The sequence below is a fragment of the Cheilinus undulatus genome, linkage group 5 (genome assembly GCF_018320785.1).
Source record: "Cheilinus undulatus linkage group 5, ASM1832078v1, whole genome shotgun sequence".
Taxonomy (NCBI): Eukaryota; Metazoa; Chordata; class Actinopteri; order Labriformes; family Labridae; genus Cheilinus; species Cheilinus undulatus.
In genome coordinates, this window is record NC_054869.1 from 51216005 (window position 1) to 51229343 (window position 13339).

Sequence of the window (13339 nt, forward strand, 5' to 3'; positions counted from 1 at the left end):
CACACTTTTTTTCTCTTTATTTTTTTCTTTAACGAAATAAGAAATGTTTGTCAAAATACCAGCATAATAAACTTTGATATGATTCTAGTACAGTGTTAATCAACCCTGCTTAACCAAAGAGCTGAATTGTTGAAAATATATCTTGGTAAGAGCCACAATCTAAGTAGTGAGAAGTGGCAAACACTGGGTTGAAGAGGCAAAATAGGTACAAGATGGCAAATCTGGGTTCAATGTTGTAAAAACTGTGAGAAAAAGTGGCAAAAAGGGCAGAAGGTGACAAGAAATTACAACAAAATGAGTTACAGATGGCATAAATGACTGAAAACTTTGCAAAAAGTGAGTGAAAAGTGGCTAAAATGGGCAAAAAGCAGCCAAAAAGGTGGGTAAAATTAGCAAAAGTGGGAAAAAGTAGCATTTAATGGCCGAATGCAGCATACATGGGATACAAGTGGCAAAAAGACGTGGCAAAATGGACTAATGGTAGTGAGAATGGATTAAAAGGGGCAAAAAAAGGGAAAAAATGGCAAAAATTGCAATTAAGGGCAATGGAAATGTATAGACAAAAAATAAAGATTGACAATTGAAGCCTACTGTACAAGTGTGGGAAACAAACTGATTAATGTGACTTGCAATGGACTATTCTGAGGTCAAAATTTCCCTTTTTTTTATAGTATTCTGGGGGAATAATATTTCAAATTAAGTTTTGTCACATTGTTTCAGTGGAAGAGGAAATGCAAAACTGTTAAAGACGCTGTAAAGTGAAATTAAACATTTTTGTTTTTAAGATATTGTGGCATTTTATCTTTTCTTCCTTGATCCTACTAAGAAGCCTATGAGTGTGCTTCATATCCAGCAGAGGGCGGCATTGCAAAAGTTTGCATAGGAACCGTCTCTGAAAAACCACCAGAGAAGAAGAAGAATTCAGTATTGAGTGTTCCTATTTGCTCTCTGCCAGCCAATCAGCTTCTCCCTTGTACGCATGCTCCTGTGTTTCCATGTGTTTATCTCTGGCCGCTGGTTGATAGAATCTAAAGATCCATCATGGTAAGTTGAGAAAGAACAGAAACGTGTACCTAAACGTCTTTAAATCAGTTAAACGGTTTGCTAACACCGGTGTCGGCACCGTTAGAGCTAAACGAGGATGTCTCGTGCGCTTCATTGACGTAAACATCGCGGGATGATCCTTCTTCCTTCCCTAGAATCCAGTAATGTCTGTTTACTGTTTTAATGTTTCCATCGTTAAGAACTGAGTCAAAGTCAAGTAAGCTTTGAGGCTCTCCCGTTTGTTTGTGGGATAAAATACCCAATTCTGGTGGCGCTAATTAACGTAGATTTTTTTTTTTTGAGGGGGGTAGGTTAGATTTATCCATGTAAAATAAAAAAACAAAAAATCTCTCTATGTCTATGAAATACTGCACATGCATACGGCTCCAGTACACCAAGAATTGCTTTTTAAATAGGTTTAAACTAAACTGAGAACAAAGAGAAAGGAAATTTGTGTTTGGCAGATTATTTCTTTATCACAATGCTTCCTGGCAATAAATCCTATACTATTGTAAATCCTCTTTATTTCTCTTTTAAATGGAGCCACATTTGATCTGATTATGTGGGTTGCCAAATCTTCTCTGCCAGTGCAAAACGGCTTATTATGCTGTGCTGATGACTCTTGTTTTGAGTTTCTGGTTCCCCCAGTTGCTGACAATCTGGTGCCTGATTTGCATCTGTTATGTTCAGCTATGCAGATTCTGTCTAGGGCAGATGGATCGTAGGATCGAAGTGTGGAGAAGACGTGGAGAACACCAAGCTGATAGCTGCCACGATAGAGTAACATGTTTTGGTGGAGGCAGTGTGATGGTGTGGAGAAGCATCTCCCTCACTGGAAAAAAACAGGCTTGTCATCATTGGAGGCAGTGTCAATGCAGAGATCTATGGAGAGGAGATTCTGCAACCAGTGGCAATCCCATATTTCCACTATCTGAGATCGACCTCTATCTTCTAAGATGACACAGCCCAGCTCCACAGAGCGGGGTTTATCAGAGACTACCTCTAGAGTTTGAGATTGGAGAGGATAGAATGGCTAGCAGTCCGGACCTCAACCTCGTTGAACACTTGTGGGATCAGCTTGGACGTGCTGTTTTTGCCAAAGTGACCAACACAACCACACTGGTTGACTTGTGACAAATGCTGGTTGAGGAATGTGATGCCATCCCACAGCAGTGTTGACCCGGCTGGTGACAATGGGCAATTAATCAAAAATCAGATTAAATCGTATTATGGCCTGCTGCATTTTCAAATCGCAGAAGGTGCAGTACTTATTCAACCTGAAATTTGTGTCAAAATGCCAGTTTAAAATATTTTTAAACTTGCAAATCATGCAATCATTCAAGTACCATTGGTTTTTTAGAATAGTCTACAAAAAAATTGTCCTCACTTTTGTACTTTTTTTTTTAATAAATATGAGAATAACAAAAAATTACCATTCCCTTCAAAACAGCATTTCATATCCAATTTACAATACGAAAATCACCAAAATTCGATTTTTTAAATTGTTCAGCCCTAGTTTTAAATAATATTGTGCTGGTTATAATATAGAACGATTTATTGCTTATGGTTGCTGGAAAAATACATTTGATGAAGAACTTAAGAAATAGTTGGACGAGAGCTGGAAATTAGTAGGGTGTACGATTGCAATTTTCTGGCCGATCACTGATCTTTAAAAAGCCTGACCTGCCGATTCCGATTTTGGCTGATACAATTTTTTTTTTTTTTTTTTTTTTTTAACTGACAGCATACACCTTCAATGTTCCAATCTTATTTTATTGAAAAACATTGAACAATACCCGTGAAACAATACAAACTTGTTGTTTTAACTGCACATGAGGTAGTTCTGTCAAATATAAATGAAAAGTTTAGAGCATTTCTGTCCAGACTACTAAATTATATCAGTTCCTTTAGTCTTTCATTTTTCACATTTTAGTAGGTAGAGGTAGATAAGATCGGTGCATAAGATCGGTTTCATATGTAAGTATCGGCCGATCGCCGATACCCCTAGAAATTAGCAATTGCTATAAATTCATGCTCTGTTATGGAACTATGTTAAACCGCATCATCCCTATCAAATGAATAAATTTAAATTGCACATCAAATCGCAAATGGGGGAAAAAAATTGCAATTCGATTATTTTCCCAAATACTTCAGCCCTACTGGTGACCAGCATGAGGAGGAGGAGCCAGGCTGTTGTAACTACAAATGTGGCCCCATGTAAAAGGGAATAGTAGGGAAAAAAAAGTCAGCACGCACATCCAAACCTAGGTGGGTAGGTGCTGAGCCGAAAAAGAGACTGACAAAAAACAAAAGGACATCTCGCACACTGCAAGGCTCCAAAATACAGTTATTTATTGCACCAACATGACATTTTGAGCAGAGTCGCTCTTCATCAGACAAAAGTGACAAGTGCAAAGCACCTTACTATATACAGATGAAGGTAATCACATAGACAATGACATTATCAGACCTAAGAGTCATCATGTGAACACGATCACGTTACCGTTTAAAAGGGAACAATCAGACTTTCCATTGCTCAAGATTTATGTCAGTAAGCATTGATACAACAAAGAAATAATCTTTACCAAACACAGATTTCCTCCACAGATACGGTAGTTGCAAGATGATGCAAGGTGGGTGTTGTGGTTTAAAGTATGACTGTTAGCTGGTGACACATTTGAATCATTTCTTGTTTATATGGAACAATTAGATTTTTTTCTGCATAGTTAAAATACAATATTAGTAATACTCAGAGTATGATAGATCATTTAGCAAAAATAATACCTCAAATATGAAATGAATGAAAATGTTCATAATTAGTTATTTCTTTTGTGTGCTACTATAAATTTCTGTTTTGCGTGTTATAGATACTACTTCTTCTCAGACCAGCTTCAAGTGTTTACATTTCAGTACTTAAAGATATCAAGTAAAAATACTTAAAAATACAATTGTATTTCATAAAATTATTTTGAAGGTTTGTTTTATTTTTTTATGAAATCCTCCTCACCCATACTTTTTAAAGTCTACTTCTCTCATCCTTATGTTACGATATCATTAAACTGCTGATATGCCTTAAACCTGGTCTACCTGTTCAAATAATAAGAGGCTAATAAAAAGCTTTAAAATTATAATTGATAATTTTTTTGATGTTACGTTGTCGTAGCTTCGTCGGGAGGTCCGATTGAGACGAGAGTACCTGTACAGGAAGGCACAAGAAGACAGACTCCGGACGATTGAGGAGAAGAAACAGAAGCTGAAGGGCGCACTTGATGGTTGGATAAAAGAAGCATTAAGCATCATTGTTTTTTGATGTACTTGATATTATTATTGCACAGCCATGTAAATCATCCAATCAGAAATTCTTATAAAGCAAATTCTTTCTGTCTCTGCAGAAAATCGTCTTCTTCCAACTGAGGTACGCAAAGAAGCTCTGCAGCTACAGAAACTACTGGAGTATGATGACGAAGGGGCAGAAGGTCAGTGTTAAAGCTGGGATATTTACACCTCTGGGATGTTTTGCCTTCATTATGAACGTCATGGAGGTGTAAAGGTGGGACAAGGTGATCCCTTATGTGCTGTCTTTGGATGTCGCACCAGTTTGTCTGATTGTGCATGTGTGCATGGAGCTCCTGCGGTGCTGTGCTCCCTTTTGCGTGGAAACACTGTGAATTGACAGATGGGGTCACCAAATATCACACCATCACAGCTATATGAATGTCTCAACCTGCACCGACAGCAAAGCTTCATTTCAGTACTGCTGCAGAAATGCACTGTGAAAACACATTATCACCTCCGGTGATGAACACCAAACTACCTGATACTAACACTCAATTATCTTTCATTCATCTTTTTTATGATTTTTTTCATCACAGGTGTCAGCTCACACATGGATGATGAGTACAAATGGGCAGGAGTTGAAGACCCCAAAGTCATGGTTACCACATCCAGGGACCCAAGCTCCAGACTCAAAATGTTTGCCAAGGTGAGGCTGCTTTCTCTGTTGTTGAGTTGGTAATAGAGACAGCAGATGGGCCTAAAGGCTGACAAGTAGCTGAGCTGCTTTTATGATTTGTTGGCATAAAAAGAGTCATATAAATTAGCCTTGTGATCTACTATCATGAAAAGCTCACTTTTCTTCTAAAGCTCATCGATTAACACCCTGCCAGCACTGCATGCCTGAGGACCAAATGTGCATCCTGTTGCATCTTGCTTTCCAGTTTGCTAAACATGATAATCAAAAGCAGACTCTCGTTTACATGTATGGCTCACAGCAGTCCTGGCTGCTAAAACAAACCTTGGCAATCTTAATTCTCAATGGTGACATGTCAGAAAATCAGAGCAGGGCGTAGAAAAGCTTAACCATGGGCTGATTTGTCCTGGTTATGAAAATAACTAAGGTAATTATATCCTCCTGAGACCCTGCATGTACTCATGAGGACATTACATTTTGGTTTTCATGCAACATAGAAACAATTCTGCTATTAGACTATTTGAGATGATTGTTCAGAATTTCCATAGAAGTTTAAGTAATTTGCATGGAAAGTTTGGGAAATTTGCTTTAGGTTTTTTAGGATTTTTTTATGAACATTTCAGGGTATATTTTTGGTTATTTTGTAGGAAATTAAGCTTTTATAGGGGGGCCTGATTTGAAATTCAAAGGTTCTGTCATGTAGTTTGGGGAATTTATTTGTACATTTAGGGGAATGTGATTGGAAATTTGGGGTTGGAATTTCATTTGACATTTTACTGAATTATCATGGAAATTTTGGAGATTTTGTTTGGAGGAATTTCTTTAAAAAACTTCCCAAATTTCAATCACGCATTTGTACATTTTATTCAAAGTTGACTTAAAAATTATTTAATTTTGCTTTTAAAATTTTGGGGAATTTTCAGGATTTTTCAGTTATAACTTATATTCAAATCTTTGGCCAAATTTTTGTCTTTTATATCTTGGAAACATATATATATATTTTATTTATTTATTTTTTTACTATATTTTTATTGAAGTTTTTTTGTTTTTTTTTACAACAGAACAGAACAATAGAAACAATCTTGGAAATTATTTAAATAAAATTTTCCATGACCGGCAGAACTTTTAGGGGTAATTTAGTTCATACCTCCATCATCACATGCAGACATATTTAAAAAAAAAAAAACTTCTTATCAAAAGACAAGGCTTAGGGTTTAACCCAATCCAGAAAAAGTGAAAGAAAATAAAACTTCATTCCGTATAGATGATATAGAAATACTGAGAGAAAAGCACAGAATAAAGTTTAACTAGAGGGGAGAAGAGTACAAAATACAGTTACCTTGGTGAAAATTGACCTAAGGTACAACTAGAACCTCTTCATTTTGACTTTTAATTAGTAATATGTTTTTTAAACGTAATGAAGTACAATACTTATTCCAGAATATACTTAGGTAATTAATAGAAAAAAACAGAAATTACTGATTTCTAAAAAGTACAAGTTCACAATAAAGCTGCTTGATTACAGTGATTTGAGTAGTTTTAATCAGTTACTTTCCACCTCTGATTTTAACATGAATCTGATTACAGGAGGTAAAACTCATGTTCCCTGGAGCTCAGCGTATGAACAGAGGAAACCATGAAATCGCTGCTCTTGTGCGAGCCTGCAAAGCCAACAACGTCACAGACCTCGTCATTGTTCATGAAACTAGAGGGCAGCCAGGTATGTCTCTTTACTCCATTGCTTTTACCTTTATTCTCACAATTAGAACCTTTTATAAATCTCTGCCTTTGTGCAGACAGGAAGTCTTTCAGGCTATTTTTATACGACTGCAGAAGAAAAAAAAGCATTGTGAAAGCTAACGTTGTACATAAGTAATATTAGACACTCTGATTGTTGGTTAAGAGGTGTCTTTATAAGGAAAAATTTAACATACTGAAATGGGATTTATTACCACAGTGAGTAATGAGCATGCAACTCCAGAAAGACCTGAGGAAACCAACAGATCTGAAGAATATTCTTTTTCCTGTTTGAGAATTTTTGTAAGCCTACAGAAACATAAGGGATAGACCATAAAGAAGCTCAACATACCCAGGCTCCCTTTGGATAATAGGGTACTATAAAGCTGTAAGCTCCAGTTAAGAAATATCCAGCACCACAAAGCTTGTCATGACCTTTTTCTGTTATCTCACACCTATGGCCAATTTAGAGTCACCAGTTAATCTAACAAGCATGTCTTTGGTGGTGGGAGGAAGCCAGACTACCCGGAGAGAAACCACGCATGCACGGGGAGAACATTAAAAAGACATGTGATTTCAAACAGCGTGCCACTCTCATGAGTCAGAAGAAATAACTGCACTTAAAGAGTCTGATTTGTTTCTTCTTTGTATTTACAGATGGTCTAGTGGTGTGCCACCTGCCATTTGGACCCACAGCGTATTTCACACTTTACAACGTGGTAATGAGGCATGATGTCCCAGACATAGGCACGATGTCAGAGGCCTACCCTCACCTCATTTTTCACAACTTCTCTTCCCGACTCGGCAGGAGGGTGAGCGCGTGCTGAACCATGCTCTGCAAACATGACACTCATATTCTCTTTCACCATTTGTTTGTGCTACAACTAATTAATTCTGCGTGTTCAGGTGTCGAATATCCTCAAGTATCTGTTTCCAGTGCCAAAGGAGGACAGTAGGCGTGTTATCACATTCGCCAACCAAGAAGACTTCATCTCTTTCAGGTGAGTGTGAAGGGGCTCTCATAATGTACATGCTGTACAGCACTTTCAACAATAACACTACAAAGAAATGTATTTTTTTCTCTTTTTTTTTATCACAGACACCATACCTACAAAAAAACAGACCACAAGAACATTGAGCTGACAGAAGTAGGACCCAGGTTTGAAATGAAATGTAAGTACGGATCTCTAAAGCAGACTTTTGCCTTTAACTTCCACCTTAAGTTTTACTCAATGCGTCACGACTTCACAACGCCTCCTGGTGGCACTTGTGACATGAAAGAGGATTATGGGAAAAAAGTGAAGATGTGAAAGATGACACCTGATTTAAGGATCTCTATTTCAATCTGAATCTGTTTTATTACAGAGGTATATTTTCATATACAAAGCCTTTGTCTTAGGTGAACTTTGTCTCTTCATTCAAGCTTTAAATATTAAACTATTACCCAATAAATAAAAAAATAATAGAAACAATTAGGGGTTCAAAATATGCTTTAACAAACATACACACATACAAATGTATTCATATTAGATAAATGTTTTTTTTCTGTACAAACAAAAATGAAGTGTACATAGGCCCATGAGGGATAAAGGCATGGTATTAACATGATTAAATGTGTGCATAAAAACAGTGATAATAATCTCCTTTAGATAATCTGTCTGGAAAATCTTCTAATTTCTCTGTTAACCACTTCTAATTACTAATGTCTAAAATGTTTGCTTTATTTTTCTCAGTGTACATGATCAAACTGGGCACCCTGGAGAACGAGAGCACCGCAGACGTGGAGTGGCGTCACCATGCGTATACACACACAGCCAAGAAAAGACGGTTCCTCAGTGTTCAATAGAGAATGGATCAGGCGCAAGACACGCCTGCCCTTCCTGCTTAGAAAAACCTTACAAATATCAAAATGTTTATTTACAAAATGATGTAAAATTAATGAATACAAATGGTGGGGTTTTTTTGGGACTAGGTTACCAAATATTACAAAAACTGTTTTTTTTTTCTTACATGCTATATATGTTTAATTCATGGAAAACCACATTTCCAATATTATTTGACCAACACATTAATGTAAGAGCTAAAACATGCAATACTACTCTTTGTTTTTTGTAATAAAGTGCTTTTACTTCATGTCAGGACGGCTCTGCTGTGGTAAAGGCGGTTACTGAAGCCCGTTTCAGACTGGAAGCGCGACACACCTGCATTTTCAGTTTGATTGCGGGTTAAGTCAGGGCTTCCAGACTGCCTGCATGTGTCCCGCGTCTCGCATGCCTGATATGCACGGCTCAGGCGTGGAGATTTTAAATCCTGTTTCAGACTGGGAGCGTGTTTTACAGCTTGTGTTCAACTTAGCATTTCTGTAGAGAAACTCCTTCTTTCACTTGTACAAAATGCTTTTATTTTGAATAGTTCGCAGCACACTTCCACTATACACCGAATCAAGTCGCTTGAAGAGGGGTTTATTCAGGTAAAACTTCAGAAGAAGGACAAGGCTTTGAGAGCAGACAGGCACAGCAGAACATGCTCCCAGTGTGCAACGGGCTTAAGGGTGCCTCATTGAAGGGGTGCTGCATAAGTGCCCAACATTTTAAAGACACCCTAAACATTAAACAACTACCAGATTTCAACTTCTCTGCTCCTCTTCCTCTGCTTAAATCAGTCTGTAGTTCGCTCGCTCACTGCACACCCTGCGACTCCAAGAGCAGAAGCAAGACATCAGGAATTCAGATCTAGGCTGAGAATAAAAAAAAAGAAAAAAGTGCTTTTCAATTCCACTTGTTTTCAGAGTGGACACCGAAATACGATGTGTGGCTATTATGTAATAAGACTTCTCTGATGAGGATAAAACCACATGGTTCACAGTCACACTGAGTGTTCTATATTAAAGGTTTTGTATTCACACACAACTGCTGCACCAATAAATGACGACTTTTGTATGCTAGCTACCGCTAGAAGTGTTTTTACTAAGATTTAGGAAAATGATTAGCTTAAAAGCTGAACCTCGCATTCAATTTATTTTTTTGGTGAAATTGAACAAAACAGCAGCTGAATCTTTTGGAACATTAACTGAGGTGTGTGGGGAACACTGCATGCCACAGTCGTGTGTCATTGAATGGAATTAAAGATCCAGTGAGGGCAGAGAGGATGTCCAAGACCATGAAAATCAAAAACTTATGAAATTATTCAAGAGATTGAACAAATCATTGGAAATAATTGAGGACTCATAAGAAAGACAGAAATGGTCTCCATTGATAAAGAGACAGTCTGTCAATTTTTGCATGAACATTTTAACATGACAAAATGTTTAGGTTCAATAAAATTGTATCACAGTGTTAGTCTTGTTAATAGCCATACCTTAACCTGTATGAAATCAACTCACTGCCAGCCACAGAGAGATTTGTCAGTGTGAGCATCATGAGTGGGACATCCAACGTAGGAATCAAACTCCTCTGGTTGTCTATTTCAGGGGTTCTCAACCTTTTCAGTCCGCGACCCACAAAATAAAGGTGTTAGGGACTGGGGACCCCCACTGTACCTGGAGGTGGTTAAACACAGCTGTGCACAATTAAGAATATAATGGGGGGAAAAAAAGGCAAAACTGGGTTAAAGTGGCCAAAATGGAAATTGAAGTGGTAAAAAGGGGAGTTATAAAGTGGCTGAATGGCTTTAAATGGGCAAAAATGGGTGAAAATTTGGTGAAATGAGATGGAAAAATGAATGTAAACTGGCAAAAAGGGTTAAATGAGATGGAAAAAATAGGCAGATTTTGGCAGAAATTAGTTCAGCTAGCAAAAATGGGCATATCAGAAAGTGAAATGTGGTTAGAATGGGAAACATTGGGTTTAAAAAGGGGTTAGTAGTGACAATAATGGGTCAACAGAGGCAACATTAGGTTTAATTGGCAAGAATTGGTTTAGAAGTGGCAAAAATAGGCAGAAAAAATTGGTAGAAAGGGTTTGAAATGGAAATAGGTGTTAAGTGGCAAACGTGTGTTAAAATTGGTGGGGAAAAAAATATGAAAAGGGGTTAAAATTTGGCAAAATTTGTGTAAAGTGGCAACAGTGGAATTTGAAAAATATTATTTGTTTTTTTAAGGGCATCTGGAGACCCCCTCTCAGTGTCTCACGACCCCCAAGGGGGTCTCGGCCCCAAGGTTGAGAACCACTGGTCTATTTCATACTGCTCTGTAGAAATTCCCAATCTTTCAACAAACAACTATACAAATATAACTTAGGTCCTTGCTTTGAGAAAAAGCTACAGATCGAGAACTTGGTACTTTCACCTCAGTGTCCTCCATTGTTGTTTGGTCTGCAGCAGCTGTGTAATGCTATCATGTCAATATGGACCAAAATCTCTTCGAAATGTGTCCAGCACCTTGTTGAAACTATGCCACAAGGAGCGAAAGCAGTTCTGAAGGTGAAAGGGGGTTCAACCCGGTTCTTGCAAGGTGTACCTAATAAAGTGGTCAGTGAGTGTATACATAAGCAAGGAAACTGCCTTGCTCTTCAATTATCCAATCAGGGAACCATTAGGATAAGTGATCACCTGGAGCTGGTTGATTCATCATCATACACATTTACATTTCATAAATAAGTAGACACCTAGAGAAACACATGTTCTTTAATAGCAAGAACACTGGAAAAAAAATACAAATGTATACAAATATATCCTGAGGCAAATTTCAGTAAATTATGGTGCTTTAAATGTAATGTCACTAAAAAGAAAGTTTAGGTTTTTGCAATAAACGAATAAATTCCGTTGTTAGGACATGACATTTGTTTTCCCAGTATAACATAGATGTTACTGATAAAGTTCCAACTAAACTTAAAAAAAAAGTAAGGCTATTTGTGTTTGGTACATTATTTCTTTTTTGTAACAATGCTTCTTGGTAATAAATCTTATACTGTTGGAAAGCCTGTTTATTTCCCTTTTAAATGATGCCACATTTGTAAGAAACATGCATTTGTGGGATGAGCAGCAGAGCTGAGTATGTGGGTTGCGCCCATGAAAAACTGCCAAATCTTCTCTGCCAATGCTAAACAGCTTATTTTGCTGTTGCTATTGACTCTTGTTTTGAGCTTCTGGTACCCCCAGGTGCTGCCAATCAGGTGCCTGATTGGCAGCACCTGTGAGCATGGGCCCTGCTACAGTGGTCAGTAGATGTCTGCTTCAAGAATCGGCATGCCACGTTTGACTGATCTGGATAGGGCCCGTCGGTTGGGCAACTTCAAGCTGGTGTTCCGCAAAACCAAGTTGTGGCATTGTTTGAAGTGAACCCTAGTGCCATCTCCAAACTGAAGGCCAAGTTCCATATAATGGGGAATGTCAGAGACAGGCCACGAAGTGGGCATCCCAGGAAGACGACACCCCAAGAATACTGTTTTCTCACCCTGTCAGCAAGAACTCTATCCTCCAAGATGACAACACTTGCCCCCACAGAGCGGGGTTTATCAGAGACTACCTCCAGAATTTGGGAGTGGAGAGGATGGAATGGCCTGCCAGCAGTCCTGACCTTAACCCCATTGAACACTTGTAGGATCAGCTTGGGTGTGCTGTTGGTGCCAGAGTGAACAACACAACCACGTTGGCTGACTTGCGACAAATGCTGGTTGAAGAATGGGATGCCATCCCACAGCAGTGTGTGACCAGGCTGGTGACAAGCATGAGGAGGAAGTGCCAGGCTGTTGTGGCTGTGTATGGTTCTTCCACACGCTACTGAGGCTCCTGTTTGTTAAATGAATAAACTGTTAAATTGTCAATATGTCTTGTTCCTTCAAACTTCAATCATCCAATCCACCAACCCAACACCCAACAAGAGTCAATGGCAGAATCAGCTGTTGGCAGAGAAGATTTGGCACATTTTTCATGGGCGCAACCCACATACTCAGCTCTGCTGCTCATCCCACAAATGCATGATCCTTACAAATGTGGCATCATTTAAAAGGGTAATAAACAGGCTTTCTAACAGTATAAGATTTATTACCAAAAAGCATTGTTACAACAAAAAAATAATGTACCAAACACAAATTGTCTTACTTTTTTTTAAGTTTAGTTTAATTTATTAATACTAGCTTTACCCAGCGTAACAGTTCTGTTAAAACTGTACCAAAGAGCAGAAAAATATGAATATTGATATTGATAAGGATATCAATATGACTCATAATTAATAATCTCTTATTGCACTAAAACAAAATGCTTGTCATCCCTTATAAAACTATTACTATTTGCCCTGCTCTCCTATACTAACTCCTGTGCAAAGGAACATTTTTTAGTTGAAGCTCTTGCAAAAATACATTTTGTCAATGTGGCTTCTAAGCAGGACAATGTGAGTATCTCTGATTTAAATCATAATAGGGTTCTAAAAATCCAGCCATGTTCCATGGTGTTTATACAGTGGGAAACAGATCCAAAATCAAACCCATTCATGTAGTTTAGCATACATTAATCTCTTCATTTATCTCTGTGGCAAACCCTTGCTAGGACTTGAATAATGTAGTGTATTTACATGACAAAGCAGTACTCCCAGCTCCCACCCCTGACATGTAGGGCTGTGTTGTCCAATGAAAGTGCAGCAGGAAAAATCAA

General features: G+C 38.0%; 1 protein-coding gene across 1 annotated transcript; it reads left to right on the top strand.

Moving 5' to 3' along the window:
* The first annotated feature begins 939 nt into the window (after positions 1 to 939).
* Positions 940 to 8884, top strand: imp4 (IMP U3 small nucleolar ribonucleoprotein 4). The gene is made up of 9 exons (XM_041786587.1): positions 940 to 1044; positions 4208 to 4316; positions 4437 to 4520; positions 4917 to 5026; positions 6602 to 6734; positions 7409 to 7563; positions 7658 to 7752; positions 7851 to 7924; positions 8485 to 8884. The coding sequence occupies exons 1-9, from the start codon at positions 1042 to 1044 to the stop codon at positions 8595 to 8597; spliced, it is 876 nt and encodes a 291-aa protein (XP_041642521.1). The 5' UTR covers positions 940 to 1041; the 3' UTR covers positions 8598 to 8884.
* Positions 8885 to 13339: the final 4455 nt, after the last annotated feature.

What these genes read in the sequence shown, in the direction of transcription:
- imp4 (XM_041786587.1), top strand. An exon ending in GACTCAAAATGTTTGCCAAG is followed by an intron (nt 5,027 to 6,601) that starts GTGAGGCTGCTT and finishes ATCTGATTACAG; the next exon opens with GAGGTAAAACTCATGTTCCC. An exon ending in ACCCAGGTTTGAAATGAAAT is followed by an intron (nt 7,925 to 8,484) that starts GTAAGTACGGAT and finishes TATTTTTCTCAG; the next exon opens with TGTACATGATCAAACTGGGC.